Source organism: Phasianus colchicus, chromosome 4 (assembly GCF_987193195.1).
Source record: "Phasianus colchicus chromosome 4, bPhaCol1.hap1.1, whole genome shotgun sequence".
Classification (NCBI taxonomy): Eukaryota; Metazoa; Chordata; class Aves; order Galliformes; family Phasianidae; genus Phasianus; species Phasianus colchicus.
In genome coordinates, this window is record NC_143439.1 from 69,583,030 (window position 1) to 69,599,936 (window position 16,907).

Here is a 16,907-nt window from a genome sequence, read left to right on the forward strand (position 1 = left end):
CACAGGAAGCTTTATGAGAGCACTCAACACTGCTGAAGGGATTTGCATAGAGAAAGTCAGCTGCAGTGCTTCACACAAAGTCATTGTGTTTGCTAATAAATGCAAGACCCAATAGTCTAGAACAGTGGTTCCTAAGTTGTGGCCTCCAGACCTTGTTGATCTATGAAATCTTGATAAATGGTTAATGGAAAAACAGATCTAAAGGGAGCCAGGCAGTCTGCAAAAAGTGATGAGAATTAACAGCTTCTGGTTCAGAAAAGCTGGAGAACAACCAGTTTAAAGCCCTGTACTACACTGACTCATCATTTATAGATACAGAAGAACAAAGTTTTGTGGCAAGGGCTGAAGAAACATTTTTACAATCTACTTGCAAAAATCTTTGATGAGATTCCATGAAATATATGCATCAAACAAGATATCAGAGGGTTAAGTCATAGCAGTGTGTCTACTGACTTACCCACCTTGTGGGGAAGATCGTCATCATTCATTGTAATACCTCAGGTTTCCTCAAGTAGATTATTGTGATGAATCTTCAATAGATCCCTCCAGAATAATTTTTGCCATCTCTCTCCCTTAGTTGTTGTGCATTAGTCTTGATTCAGCGTGCATTTAATTGAGTTGGCAGCCAGCTCTATGCTATATTTTCATCTGTCTAAATTGAGTTGGCAGCCAGCTCTATGCTATATTTTCATCTATCTAAATAATGATGCTGATTGTCATAAAATTCTTGTTGATTTTTTAGAATAGTCCATTAAATAAGTCATACAATATTTCCTAATATTGACCAGGTGCTGCATTAGTGTGAAATCTATTGGGAACCTCTGCTGACAAAGACTGAAAAACAGATCCAATGGATTGGCAATGGAAGCTAGTTGAGAATGCAAAGAAGTAGAAATTCCCCTTAAACCCACACACCTCCGTTTACAGAGGGACTGAATGGACAGGAATATGTACTGTATATTCCTAGCCAACCCCATGTTGAACTTAGCCCCATACTAACTTCCCACAGCATGTTTTTTCTTGGGGAATAGCAGGGTCGCAGCAGTTTATCACCAGTTGTATGACTAAGACAAGAAAGATACAACGGGATGATAAAAATTCCTCAAATCTCCTATATTTAACTAACCAAGTCACACCCGTGAGACAGCAATGTAAACATCAGGAAGCTAAGGACATAACTGGAAGGCTGTTAGCTACATGCTGCTTGGAGTTATGGACCACCAAAACAGCATTTTATGCAAACTAGCGGTTTAGGAAAATATTATCCATGACTGGGAATTTTCACAGGTTGGCTTCATACGTACTGTATGTGTATGGTTAGCTCACAGGGAACTTGAATAAGTAGCATCTGTGGATTAGCTTTCCCTGTAGTCGAAGTTTTGTCCATAGAATAACAGAATTATAGAATTGTTTGAGTTGGAAGGGACCTTTAAGATTCATCTAGTCCAACAAACAAAATGTGCAACGTTCCTCTTCCAAGGCCACGTCTACTCCTACCTTACAAACTTGCCTGTAAATCCTTCCCTCCCCCACGGGACTGTCATACTGATTGCATTACCCAAAAGTGTGTCCGAGACGTTATCATGCACAGAAGAGATTGCCAGGCTCAGATGCAGCAACACCATCATGCTCAGAGCACTCCAGCATTTGCACGACAGAGAGCCACGGGAGTGCTCCTCTCTGAATGACACACTGATTTTTGTATTGCCCTGGAGGGAACCTAGCAACATCGCATGGCCATTGTGTTCATTCAGATCCTGAGCCAGATGGAAATTTTCTTTTCAGAGGCTGCACCAATCTTGTTTCCTCTGTTTAACCATGCAGGCAAGAATTTCACTGCGATCTCTGTTGTGCTTGCTCTAACATCATCAAGTGAATTCCAATCCTCATCCTGCTCAAACAGAAAGATGAGCTTTTGACATGCAACTCGGTTATCCTGACTTCTTCCTTCTCTCTGGAGACTTATCATTGTTATTTTTCCTTATTTGCATCAGGCAAATAAAAACTTTCCTTGTATTTCCCTTTGGATTTGCCAAATTGGTGAGTCTTTCAGACGTGCTTTTGTTTTGTTTTGTTTTCCTAATTTTATTTATGTCCTGTTGCTGAGTCTCACAATTTTGAGGTTTGTTTTAAAGTTCCCTTTGGGGCTGGAGTCAGGCTCTTATCTGTGAATCATTATGGAATAGGCAGTTGGATATACATCTATCTTTCCCAAGCATAATAGATGCTGCAGAAATATTACTTCTAAGGGAGTCTGTACTAGGAGCCAAATAAAAAAAAAGAGAAAAAAAAAAAGCCAACATCTTTGTCTTTTTATTAATACTGTGACTCATTTTCAAACCCCATCCTCCTACATACTTCTGATGGCAGGTTCATCAGGTGACCTGGGATTGATGGTCAACAGCAATCCGGGTCCTGACTTCATTGCAAGCATGAGACAGTAAATGGGTCAGCATTGCTTTCTACAAAATGTGAAGCAGACATTCAGTCCTGCTCTTCATTCCCTTGCAAAAATGTTTTCTTAACCATTTTTCAAAGCTTTAAAAATGGAGAAATGAGCTCGGTTTGCAACGTTCAACCCCAGATGTGGTTTCAGAATGTCTCTGCCTTTGCTCTGCCAGTTCATGTCCACGTAGCTCCTGTTAGATATCAGGAAGCAGGGAAAAACTCTCATCCTGCTGACAGAAATACATGTAATGGATGGTTTCATAATCATGACACGGGGCTATAGAGCTGGAAATCATGGGAATCCACTCTTGTCTCTTCTACAGACCGAAGACTCTGTACATCTTTAGAGTAAACTCTATGCAGCAGCAGGCCATACTCCCCAAGGGTAAATTAATTTTCCTTTATTATCTTGTGCTATACATTCATCTTTACAGATGCCTAATGAAAGATGGGAAGCGTTAGATTCAGTTCAAGGTAATGAATCTTTATGCATGTTGCTAGCATGGGGTATCCTGTTCCTTGGAAGAAGAATGCTAAGGACGTATGCTCTTCCTGGAGATTGCCTTCTGCTGTTTTTAGTTGTGTGACCCCAAACAAAGCATCAGTGCCCTCTCAGCCTATGCACTGGGTCCAGACTTGACTTCATTGTACTTTGGAAACTTGATCTCTGCTCTCTGGTGACAGTGACAGGACTAAGGGGAATGGCATGGAGCAGCATCAGGGGATGGACACGTGGGGGTTAGGGAAAGGATGGACAGATCCAGCTTTGCCTTAAAAGTCTCCAGAAACAGGGCATCAACTGTATCACTGGGCAAACCACAGCATGTTAGGAGAGCAGTGAATTACATCAGTAAATTATGAGAATAAGGTTCTGCTACATTATTATTTGCTTGCTTACGGGAAAACCATGCTCAGATCTCAAATTTGATATGCTATTGAAAGTGACAAGGTTCTCCAAAGCTTCCAGAAACCCCATGGATAGCATCTTCCATCTTTGCAACTTTCCTTCTGCCCTCAGCCCTAACACAAAGCTTCCCTGAGCCCCCACCACATTGCAGATCATCCTCTCTGCCACTGGGACCTTGCATTCCATGGGCTCATGGGCTTTGGTGTTGCTGGAGCTCTCCAGAAAGAGCCTATCCAACCACCAGTATGGCACAAAACAGTGCTGCCAAGAATGTCAGCAATAAGTAGGGAAGGGGTGGTTTCTTCATGCTCTTCTTCCCAGCAGGATCAGTGTGCAGAAGTTCAGAGAAACAGACATGCCTACATGCAGCAATGCACACAGGCAGCTTACCAGGGTTTTCATTGGCATGACAGAAGCTGTTGCTTATCTGCAGCTTGTTTATGGGGTTGGGCCACAGCTGGAAGGCTCACAGGCCTGAGGAATTCCACTCAATATCCTAATGCCATCGTCCTCTGGGGAAAATGCTGGAGTCACTGTGAATGTACTGTCCTCCTCTCTTCGCCAAGCAGCTCTTGGATCCATGCTAGGAAGGCATCACCCCAAGATATGCCAGTTGCAGGGAAATGTTAACCTTCTGTGAATCCTGATATGCCTGCAGATGACCAGAGGAAGTTATTGATAGTAGATGGAGGAGAAGGTTGTAAAAGACTAGCCAGAACTTCAGGCTCCCAGCCCCACACATAGGCAGAAGTCTTTGCTGATATCCAGCCCATTGTCCCATAGCTTGGCAGACATGTCAGCTGCACTGTCCTTCATAGAAGTCCAACAAGGAGGGGTGCAAGCTGTGTAATAAGTGGAAACTGACAATATGTGATTGCTTTGGGCCAAATTTAATTAATTTACTTCGTGTGAGCCTGGAAGAAAAGAAAGAAAACACTTTGACTGTGGCCAGGAAAGCCCACAATGAGCTTCATGCTCATAAATACTTTATGAACTAGAACTCAAAAAAGACTTTCAGGTACCACCTCCAGGAGTATTATTAAATAGATATATCTATATATATATAATAGGAGAAAATGAAGTCCTCGGTAGCATCTGCACAAGGCAGCACAAAACTTTCTTTACCAGCCAACGGAAAATATGAAAATGAAGCTCTGCATCCCACCCTACCTGGGAACATCCTCCACCAAGATACAACCAAGAGTTCAAAAGTAGTGCTGACACAGATCCTCAAACATTTGAACTCCATGTACTGCCTTTGATATTGCCCTGTTATGTTTTTGATGTTTTGGGATCATCCAATATGAACTCGCACTGAGTTTTCAAGCTCAAGTGCTAATGTATCATTTCCCCTTGCTATGCCTGACATTTTATTCCCATTTTCTATTTCTAGATCTTGGAAGTATCAGACTTTTTCCTGAGCATTTTAGGTACCCATTAACTTAGTGCTTTCTTCCAGCACCATTTCTGCCCAGGGAAGTGGTGGGGTGGTCAAGAACCGTGTAGAAGTGGCACTGAGGAACGTGATCAGTGGGCATGGTGGGGATGGGTTGGGTTTGAACTTGGGGATCTTAGAACTCATTTCCAATCTTAATGATTCTGTGATTCTATGATCCATTGTCCCGCAGCTCAATTCGTAAACCTTCCATCTATCAAAATGTAATTGAATATTTGTGTATACAAAGAACAAGCTAATTCTCTCCATACTTTATTCTTTTCTTAAATAAGGCCCCAAAATCTCTTTCTTAAAAGTAACTTCCCAAGTGCTTACCAAGATAGCTCCAGCATACACAAGATTACAAGCCAGAGAACTATTCTGGGGACTCCCTGCCCTGTTCTGTTCATCCCACTATGATCAAAAGAGGAAACCATGGATGCACACAGTACACGTTTCTTCCAAGGAGCATGCTCATTTGCATGGTAATGATGATGGTAATGAGCCCCTTGTCTTCAGATGTACACAAGGTTCTAGGGGGTGAACACCAGCCAAAGTTGAAATACAGGGAATTCGTAGCTTGTGCTATTCAATTTGTATTCACAATCTGGATGCTAAAACAAAGAACATAGCACAGAAACTGTGCAATGAAGTTTTATTTTCCTCTTTCTCAGTTAAAAAAAAACATTCTGCATAAAGCCATGGTTCCTCTAAGAACTGAGCACACAGTTCAAACAGGGTTCACAATAATACTGTGAAAGAGATAATGGCAATCATCCTCCTTCCTCACTGTCAAGATTGGACAATGTAAGGTCTTTCTGCAGAGCTGAAAGTCAGGGAACCTATGGTCCTGGAGATTGGACCAGGGTGGAACATGGGTGAGTCCAGCAGCAAAATCACAGGATCATAGAATGGCTTGTGTTGGAAGGGAACTCAAGGATCACCAAGCTCCAACCTCCCCTGACGCAGGTAGGGTTGCCAACCTCCATATCTAGCTCTAGACCAGGCTGCCCAGAGCCCCATCCAACCTGGCCCTGAACACCTCCAGGGATGGGGCATCCACAACCTCTTTGGGCAGCCTGTTCCAGTAGTTCACCACTCACTTTGTAAAGAGCTTCCCCACCCAAAAACCCACCCATTGCTGCCAAGACTTGAAATTAAGGATAGGAATTGGTGTTGATCTTAGAAACCTACTAGTGGTCCTTGTTGCATCAGAATGGAATGTTGCATCAGGATCCTTGGGGTGGGCTGAGGGTGCAAGAAAAGGGGAAGGCTTAAAGCCCACGTGGCTAGAGAATGGAGAAGACACTAAATGCAGTGCAAATGGAGACTGCTCCTTCACTGCTGGGGCCTAAACACTCTGCGGATGGTGTTTCTGTGGTTAGATTTTGATGTTGTGAGTCAAGCAGCCAATAAAGCTCTAAATTCTGCACTATCCCAGAAGGAATAAACTCTTTGACTCAAACACAACCACAGCAGGGGCATGGCTTCTGCAAACCTCTATCCTAGCTCTATTTGAAACCATGGACTGCACCACCAGAAGCTACTCATTACTCTGCAAATGCCATCATCTCCATGACAGCCCTAGGTCTTTTCAGCACAGAGACATCAGGCCTGCTTGCTATCCTTACTGAGTGCCACTCACAGCACATATTGACAGCCAGCATGTGCTCCAGCCCCATGGCTTGAGTTGGCCTATGGCAGATATTTAATTTATACTTCCATATGTATGCTTTCCCTGCCCTAATCATCAGAAAACGTGGAGATCTCTCTGTGATGGGGTAGCCCACATAACCCACTGAGCCCCCATTGCAGACTGAGTCTGTCTGCAAAAACCCTGCACTGTTAAGGGATGGATGAATGTAAGAAAGCTTTGCTTAAATCAGAGCTCTGAGTTTCCTGGATGATGGCTTTTTGTTTTGTTTTGTTTGTTTGTTCGTTTGTTTGTTTGTTTTCCTATCAAAAAAAAAGTAGAAAACCACCATTGTGGGGACTTTTAATGCAGTCTGTGGAAGTTCAGAGCCGTAGTCCTGAATATCTGGCACCTGTTTGACTGTTTTGACACCAGGCTTTTGAGCACGGGGAAAATAATAATGATATCCAGAGCTAATGTTATTTACTAAAATACGAATTAACGCTCAGTCACATGGTGGCATGATTTGTCATCCAGAGCTAAAATTAAAAGAAATTAAGGCTGAGTCAGAAAGTTATTTCAGATATGAGTGGGTAATGCTAACGGATGGGGCCATGTGGGAGCAACACTGACATCTTCTGGCTGCAAAGAAAACTTCGGCTGTTTTAGGAAAACCAGCAGGGACTTCCAGCATGGAAATGGTGTTCAAGACCAGGTTGGATGGGGCCTTGGGCAACCTGACCTTGTGCCTGAATCAGTGGTGGGCATCCCTGCCTCCAGTGGGGTTTAGAACTCGATGGCCTTTGAGGTCTGCCTGCCCAGGCTATCAACTCTTATCCCCAAAATAATACGCTCAGACATTGCTATGAGGTCTCAGAAAGCTACTCAGTCCCGAGATATGGAAGATACCTCATGGATTTGGCTCTCCTGCATCAGTTTAGAGCAGGACAGTGACTACAAACACTGTTACAGTGGAAGCTGGGAGGCTCCTGCCAAGGACATGGTATTATCCATCTTTATGTTCTATGCCTTCCAGTATTGTAGTGCCCATATCTTCACATTTGGTACCAATAATATTACAAGCCCAGGACCTAATATCGGAAACACACCTTCAGCTTTCTTTCAGGGCTCGCATTCCAAGAAATGGCTGTCCACCAGCCTTGCTACACTGTGCTGCAATGCCCTTTCACTTTTTCTAACCTTATTTCTTTCCATCTCTTCCAAGGTTCTTTCTTCCCATCTCTGAAGCCCTCAGAAATGGTCTTCAAGGTCATCTTCTGGCTGGGATACTTCAACAGCTGCGTGAACCCCATCATCTATCCCTGCTCCAGCAAGGAGTTCAAGAGAGCATTCATCAGGCTGCTCAAGTGCCAATGTCACCGCAGAAGACGGCCCATCTGGCGTGTCTACGACCACCACTGGCGAGGGGCCTCAATGAACAGCTCTGTGCAGGACTCCGAGACGGACCTGAGGCCCAGGATTAGCACCCTGAACAGCTCCTTCATATTTAACTCCTCCTTGCAGGAGAGAGCGAGCAAGAGGCGAACACTCAGCTTCAAGGGCTGGAAAATGCTCACTCCTTTCCAGAAACCAGCATCCACCCAGCTGAAAGAGAAGATGAACAGCCTTTCTAACAAAATCCGGGGAGGGTCCAGCAAAGGAGGGGTGACGGCCACCTACAAGACAGAGGTGGAGTCTGTCTCTATTGGTATCCCTCATGACTTTATGGAAACCATCGACTATCAAACCTATGATTTAACAGACTGCTGTGGGTTGAGAGAAACGGATATTTGAAGACACTGGGACAGGTGTCGATGGTTTCTTTAGTGGTATCTTGCAGAAAAACAAAGGGGTACCATCTGTGGGTCTGTCAGGCAGACTGGAAGCAGCAATCAGGTATAAAATGCAGTTGCCCAAAGGTTTTAGAAGTATCCTCCATGGAGACATCAATTCCTTCTATGGGATTATGCGTTCCTCAAATAAGAACCAGTGGAATATCCCATTGTAATGAGCTGTGGCAAGAGGGGGAAGTGTGGGGTGCTTATGGCCTTCAGAAAAAGTCTGTCTCCTCCAATGAGATGGTTATCTTGTACTTTGGAGGAAGCTGTCCAATTAAGGGAAAACAAGATGTCTTCTTTGCCTTAAAAACACCACTACTGGAAGGACTGAACCCCAAAAGGTGCCAACTCTGCCTTAGTACACATGATAACATCTCCATCCAGAGGTGGCATCCAGAATAGATGCTGTGAGCAGGAGCTGGCAGCTGATCCTTTAGACAACATGTTGGGAGCTTGCAAGGCTGTGGGGCTCAATAGGATCTCTGGCCCAAGCCTTTGCCTGGGTGAGCAAACAGCAGTATTCCCAAGTAGGGCTGGGGAATCTTGTCCCTCAGCCATCATGTCTGCAGTGCCCAGAGCTTTGCCACCACCACATCATTTGGTTTTAGGACAGAGGAACAGTCCAGACATACACACTGATCCAATGGGTGTGCAGGTCTTTCTTCTCTAATTCCTATCTGTGACACATTTCTCATTCCAGTTTCCAGTGAAAAAATGTGCAGCCCACTATGTTCCAGCAAGCATCCTGCTGTGACACAGAGAAAACAACTCCTTTTGATGTTGGCCATCCCCACTCTTTTTCTTTCCCTTTCTTATTCTCACTTGCTGTTTCTGTCAAACAGCACTGAGTAAAGATGCATCCTAGGTGCTTTGCTCTTGTTCAGACTCAGCCAGAGCTGTGGCTCAGCAGAGGTGTGGTGGGCAGACATAGAGCCATTTAAGTTCTGGCTCTATTACTCATTACTTAAATGGAGCTGACGTGCAGTGGGAGCTCCCTCACATGGATGCATCTTCTCTCCAGTCAGGATCATACTGGAACATGAGGAAAGGGTCACATTGCACCAGGAAGATATATCTTGGATATTGGGAAGAATTTCTTCATGGAGAGGATGGTCAAACACTGGAACGGGCTCTCCAGAGAAGTGGGGGAGTCCCATCCCTGGAGGTATTTAAGACGTGGATAGATGTGGCACTAAGGGACATAGCTCAGTGATGGAACTAGTCAGGTTGATGGTGGGACTTGGTGAACTTGAATGTCTTTTCCAACCCAGATGATTCAATGACTTTATATTCATGACTCCTTTCCCAGGCAGCTTCCCTTGTTCCTGACACATCAAAGCCTTAGCAGCACTTAACCTTGGTTAGCGTGGACAAAAGCTGTGTTCGTAAGAGTGTGGCATTTTATTTTGCCCTCCTCGCAATCTCACAGTCCCCTTCCCTCAGGAAGGCACCATGGCCTCCCCCCAGGACCTCAGCAAGGATGGAGTTGGGACAGGATAGTCCAGACTCAAGCTCTCAGACCCCAAGCTTAACAGTTCAGAAAACCTTGCTTGGCCATGTATTCTAGGCATTGTTTTTATCCAGTTTCAGACTGTCAGTGAGCCTAAGAGTTTCCACAAATAACGACTATAAGATTTAGCCATGGACAGAGCCATGAGACCCATAGGTGGTGGAGGCAAAGTCTGAATCTGAAGGTGAATTAAGAATGGGAACATGAAGATCAAGGGTGGAGACAGTGCTGAGTATATTCTGGATGGAAGCTCATCCACATCAGCACTGTCCCCCAGACCTTTCAGGAGTCATTCATGAACATGCCTACTGCACATCCACCTAATCATCTTAAGGATGGCTGTCAAAGGAGACAAAGAACTCCCAGCCCTGGCATGGAGAATGCAACTTCCTACCTGCTGTTCATCTGCTTTAAAAGAAATCTAAACCCATGCTGAGAGATGGCCCCCAGAGTAGACCTTATCTCAGCACCCATAGTACCTTTCTGCCCCTTACTCAATGCAATGGACTCTGAACTGGATGAATTACTGCAGATTTTGACCAAATATTTTCCTCCCAGCCATTAACCTCATCAAGACAAATGGGCAGCGCTGCACTTATACTGAACTCAAATGCATTACTACCTGCCTGTGAAAGTCTAGCCAGGGGGAAGATGGGCATTTGCCATTAGATTCTTTCTGATGCTCAGGAGCAGATCTGCCTCAGTGCTGCTGCACAGCCTTGGTGGGAATCCAGCCAGACACCCATAGCACTGAGTAAAGTGCTCATCCATGACCATTCTGACACACATGCACTCTTTATTACTTTTATATATGTAATATTTAAAGAAGGGAAAGAAGGACTTTTCTGAGTTTTTTTTCTGTCTCTCAATCCCAATCTTTTAAAGACTCACAGGATGGAAAAGGAGAATTAAATCTGTTTAAGCACATATATGCATCCACATATGCATACACATACAACAGTGCCCACACTCTGGCCCATTTACTTTCCCCTATTGCAGCTGTGGGTGTTTAATCAGGCCCCAGAATATACTACTCTACAAGGTGCTGTAGAAAAAAATCTCAAGCTCCACTACTCCACACTAAGAGAAAATACTCAGTTCTCACCTAAGGCCCTCCTTTCTTTTAGGATATTGCATCAGAAGAATCCATACTGGGACTGGATTCTGTACATCCTCATTTAGGGGAGGCTGGGTCTGCCTGTGCTCCAGGGGAAGAAGGACAATGTTGTATGAAATGTGACCTAAGTATTTAAGCTTGTGCGTTTCCCTCTGATTCCATTAAACTCCAAGCTTGGAAAAACGAGCTCAGACTTCAGGAGGTAAATTTTATCTAATCCCATTGATTTTTGTGGACCAACAAGGGATGTGACCAGCTGAGGATAAGACCCCATTTCTCCAAATTTTCCAAGCGAGCCATTCCCAAAGCACTCATCCCTTGGTTATCCAGAAGCAATCACCTCATTGCACTGGCTTTGTGCCACTGTTGCATCATCAGAGCTTGCTGCTTCAATGAGTCGAGTGTTGAGTGGTGAAGAGCAGTAGACTCTCACGAGTCCCATCTGAGGAAGAAGGACCGTCCCTGTCAGCCTGAGCTGGACAGCAGTTGGGTTGCATTACTATTGTTTACAGTGTGTATATAAGTGTACATTTTCTTTAGCAGACATTGGAATTTTTTATGTATAGATTTTTATTTTTCATTCCCAGACGTATTTATTAGCCGGAGTATTTCTGTTTTGTGATTCAAGTAATGTTGGATTGATGTAAGCTCTATGAAACAGAATGCACATATTTTTGTTTATTTGTACCAAATACATGCACAAACCTGTCTAAAACACGGTTGTGAACTGCTGCTGTGTCTGATTTTTATAACAGAGGTTGTAAGGGATGAGGGAGGAAGTAAAATCTGTATACTACCAGCCACTGTGTTTTTGACAAAGGCTTTTTTTTTTAATTCCACAAGGATTATCATTCCCACAGGCAAGAATTTGTGATGACAAGTCAGAAGAGAATGTTGTCTACCTCATGTCACATAGGGATAAAGGGGTTGGAGCAAGCCATGCCTTCTCCCAGGTACTACCTGTAGCAGAAGGGATGTGGATGCAGCCATGACTCGAGGGAATGAAGGAGGGCAAGAGGAGGGAAAGCTATTGCACAGTCTGTGAGATTTGCATGGTTTATGTGATTTGAGTTGTTTATGTCATTGTTTAGTCTGACTGGGATTATTCAGTCAGAAGAAGAAGAGGCTCAGGGGAGATATTATTTCTCTCTACAATGTCCTGAAAGGAAATTGTAGTGAGATAGGAATTGGCCTCTTCTCACAGGTGACAGACAAGAGGTTATGGCTTTAAGTTGCTCCAGTGGAGGTTCATATTAGGGATTAGGAAACATTTTTCTTCAAAAGAGTGTTCAGGAAAGGTGGTGGAGTCACCACCCCTGGAGATGTTCAAGGAAAGAGTAGGTTTGGCACTGAGGGATACAATTTAGTAGACGTGGTGGGGATGGGTTGGTGGGGAGACTTGATGATGGTCTTTTCCAGTCTTAATGATTCTATGATTCTATGATTATGCTCAGATCTGGTGAAAGAACTTCCATCAGGGTAAGTTTTTTAATGAAAACTGAAATCTTTGCTCATTGAAGATTTCTCTAGGGGGAAAAGAAATTATTTTTCTTCTAAAGTTCGAATTCCATCATCATTCACACACACACACACAAAAAAAGAAAAACAAAAAACAAACAGAAACAACAACAACAACAACAACAAAACCTACCCATGGTGAAAGAACACAGCATTTCACATGCTCCAGCTTCACTTTAGGTAGTCCACTTCCCAAAATGCATCCTGATGATACCAAGCAGCAGTTTTCTCATGGCTGTGTATCATGGGAAGGGCTCTACGCTGGAAATCCCACAGGGGGGAACAGGTTAAGAACAGAAGATAACTGCCCCACAGAACTGTAGGGCAACAACATCACATAACAGACTGAAAACATCCAACAGAGGTATCCCATAAATAGTTCTTTACAATGCAAATGATGGAACACAGCCCAAGGCTGTCTGTCCTTCAGAAACAGCTCTCTGATTGCAGATCAACAGCTCCAGGGTAAGATTGTCATGACTGACCTATGTATTTTGGTTGTGCCTGTGTGTGGTTGAGTCAGGCTGATACCAAGAAAGAAGGCAGATGCCATGTCTTCTGGCAAGCCTGCAGCAAAGGATGCTCTTGGCTGATGCCACTCTCAGTTTTCTGAAGGGACTTCCTTCCTTTCTGCATGACTGACAAGCAAGCTGATGCCCTGCTTGAATTCCAGGAGGGAAGTGTTAGTTGACTTTCTTTAGGGCATGATGAGCAAGACCCATGCCATAATCACAAGGGCTGAGTGAGTCTTCAGAGCCAGAACCACAGTGCTGGGCTGAGCATCTCATCCCAAGTTTAATCTATGGAGAACATTGTATGACCTGTGTAACTAAGACACAGTTGGGGATTAGGGTTGTGTAGTAAAGTGTGATGGTGGTCCAACATCTCTCCCAGTTTGACTCAGCCATTTTGCCTCATTGCAACCCTTAAAAGATCATGTATATCTTCATGCAGCCTTCCAGTACTTGTCTGCATTTGAGACAGCATTTGATGAGCTGCTAGGTTTGGTTTCCAATGAGATGAAGCTAAAGCTGAGGAGAGCCTGGAACCTGTTTTGGAAATAGGAATACAACTGTCAGTTTGGGTATAGACTTTTTCAAGGCCAGATAAGACAATCAGGCTGTAACATCTGTGAGCTGGACCACATAGACTCCCCAAAAAGCTAAGTATACTTTCCTCCAGCTCCCAAGCTTTTGTCCCAAGTTTCCTATCTTTCTGCACATGTCAGTGGTCAAACCTAGGTGGTTCTGCCCCTACACCATTCTCTAGGTCATTATGCACACAGACCTACCATCATCATCAACCAAAGTAGGTACATCACTGCAGAAAATCTGACAGACACAGCAGAGCTCTTGCAAGAGCTTGTTGAAAATGCTGCTGAGGCTTTGTGAAGGTTGAGATACATCGTGAACCCAGACAATGGAAAGGGAAAGGCAAAAGGGAAAACCAAGAGGGGATGTAAGATGAAAACATTGGGTCAGTATCTGATGGCAGTAACAGGAGAAGAGTAAATAGTAAGGACTTCTGGGAAAGAGTTCAAGAACAACTGAAAAACAGCCTTTCACCTCTATGATGTATCTCTAATTTGATTATTGTCTATTCTTCTGATTAGACTAGTTTTAAAAAAGAAAAAAGAAAAAAAAAAAAAGTAGAATTGGTTTAGAAAGGGTTCAAAAAAAGGCTGACAAACATGCCCAAAGACATGGCATAGTTTCTATCTAAAGAACAATTAAAATAAAGTGCATTTTCCTGCAAAACAGAGATGACTGAGGAATAACATGACAGAGGATGATAAAATCAAGAGTGTCAGGGAGAAGATGAATATGGATGATTGTTCACTATTTCTCATAACACAGGAACTAAATGACATCAAATCCAATTATCAAAATGAACTAAGTGAGGTAATTCTTCACATGGCACGTACTTAAATTGCAGAACTCATCACAAGATATTGCGTCTGCCAAAAGCTTATAGGGGTTAGAACAGTAATGAGGTGCTTTCATGGTAAAGAAGTCTATCAAGGGCATTTGGAAGCATTTATGTAATTTTTGATCCAAAAAATCCCTGAGACAGAGATTGTTATCAGCTGGGAGAATATTTCAAGTAATATCATGATAGGCTTTTTCTTCACCTATATTCTTAACATAGTTCCTACTCTCACAGAACAGTTATTCAGCAAAAAAAGGACTTTGATACAGGTATTTGTATGCCCTCTTTATTTGGACATTAGTTAGCCCATCCATGCCATAGTTAAATTGTTTGTTTCTCTGTCCATAGGCCAAAGTGACCACGTAGAGAGAAAACCCAATGTTAGTCCTCGGTGTACATTAGGTCAACAAGGTCATACCATTTTGCCATCACTGTGTTCACATTCTCACAGTAAAACTACTGCTGAATGCTGTTCAGAAATTAAAAATTAGCCCTTGAGTAGACCTGCTTTGAAGACCTTTCCACAGAAGACAGGATTATTGATGGAGTTGAAAGATGCCAAGAGAATTCCAACGTAACTTCAGCCATTGAGTGCAAAGGTATCCATCTCTTTCCCATCTTCAGACATCTAAATACCCCTCCATGGAGGTACAGATCATGTGTAGTGACATTAAAACTGTTCATAGCTATGTTTGCTCTTCTTGGGTAGCTTAATGGGAATTAGCTCATGGATGAAGACAACACCATTACAGTAAGATGTCTAAGTATGAGCCAGATGTCTACACTGCATGACAGAGATCTACAGCAAAAAATCTGTTTCTCTGAAGGTAGGTGTTTCATGTTTCATTTGGAACATCCTAGGCTATCCATTGATACACATGTGCAGAATGGTTGCAGAGGCATGTTAAAAGGCATAAGCTGGGAGCAGAAGTAAATACTGGGGAAAAAAAAAAAAACAGACAGAAAGCAAAGTTCTGCCTCCCCTTTTCCCCTGGGGAACACAAGATATTTACTGTGGTTCTGTATATGATCAAAATCCAAACTAACATTTGTCCTGGAGGACAAACCACACACCACCCAATCCCTATGGTGTGCTGGGAGGCAGAATCCCCAGTGGGATGGGAAGAAGTAGAGATGGTAACCCATCTAGAAGTCCCACGACAGAAGAAAATAAAAGGTCTAAGAGCAAAATGTTCAGTTTTGTTCACTTCAATAAGCCAAACTTATCTAACTTCAAAGATTTCTCTTGTACAGTCCTGGTGGATAACAGGTATCGTGGGGTTTGAAGGCTGGGGAGTAGGCATAAATTTTTGTGTGTGCGCATTTTCTGGAAAGGCTGTTTTCCTTTTATTATGCCCAGCTCTCCCATTTCCTGTTCACAATGCCGTGCCAAGCAGAACATTTCACACAGTTTGAAAATTGCTGAACTTTCTTCACTTGCCTCCCTTACGTAAAGAAAACTCAAGCAAGGCGTGGGCTCTGCCCAAGATGAACTCAGCTGACAAATGCAACCATCTCAGTAAGACCTTAAATCAAGCATCCAGGTATTTCACCAAAAAATAATTCAAGCCCAGCACCTGTGATCTATATTATCTCTTCCTTTCTTCACAGATGATATTTTATGGATGGAGAGGAAAACCCCAAGGCCCCATACTCAACTCTGAATTCTTACTGAAATCTAACCATGATTAAGTAACAGCATCACTGCTCAGAGGTAACGAAACTGCCTGTTTCCATTGCTGTCTCCTAGCAGATCTGTTGTTGCTATAAAGGCTAATAAAATAACACATGGATCAGAAATTTGAGTTGTTTTGTGGAGGGATGATGTTTTTTTCAGAAAGAGAATGTCCCAAATCCTAGCGTTGTCCATGGCTAGAATGCTTCAGGAGGTGACGTGGTTGTAAGAAGAATAACATTACAATTTCTCCTTGTGAAACTGAGTCTTCAGTTGCAGAGTTTCAAAATCTGAGATGAATGCAAAAAAAAACTAAAACCAAAATGAAAGAAAAGACCTACAAAAACCCAAAGCCCAGCTTTACACTTGTTTGAACATCACCCTGGCACAGTGAAACTACAGTTACATTGAATTATCTCAAAAGCTCTTTGTCATTTACAAGTTGCCTTGGCACAGACTGGAATTTCACAACAAACTACTAGAGAAAGGAAATGTCCTTGGGTTACCCTGGTTTTATTACAGCAAAGTAATTTTAATGGGTTTAAAAGTCTTGCTACCTTGACAGCACCAATGTTAATCTGTGTGTAAACTGCCACTGTTTTATGCATCTTTATTACTACAGTTTTCAGCTGATGATTCATAGTACAGATCCAATTTAACTTTGACTGCTGTGGCACTTTCATTTCTAACCTATTTTAGGCATACAAAAGTATATGTTACTTCACAAAACTTAAGCCTGTGGGGGTATGACAGCATATAGATATGTTTTCTTATGGAATTATATTTATGCATATGTATTAATAGATAAGTCTACAGAGATACACGTAGAAACACATAAATGAGTATATATTTTAGACTTCAAATACTCATTTATGCTCTCTTGGCAAAAGCATTCCT

The 16,907-nt window shown here is 42.9% G+C and overlaps 1 protein-coding gene across 1 annotated transcript in view; it reads left to right on the plus strand.

Moving 5' to 3' along the window:
• ADRA1D (adrenoceptor alpha 1D) overlaps nucleotides 1-11,487 on the plus strand; it is a 38,525-nt gene extending 27,038 nt beyond the window's left edge. The window contains exons 2-3 of the mRNA XM_031588716.2: nucleotides 7,649-8,319; nucleotides 10,899-11,487. Coding sequence (XP_031444576.1) covers nucleotides 7,649-8,217 — 569 coding nt within the window. The 3' untranslated portion in view covers nucleotides 8,218-8,319; nucleotides 10,899-11,487. The remainder of the gene's footprint in view (nucleotides 1-7,648; nucleotides 8,320-10,898) is intronic.
• The last annotated feature ends 5,420 nt before the right edge of the window (nucleotides 11,488-16,907 follow it).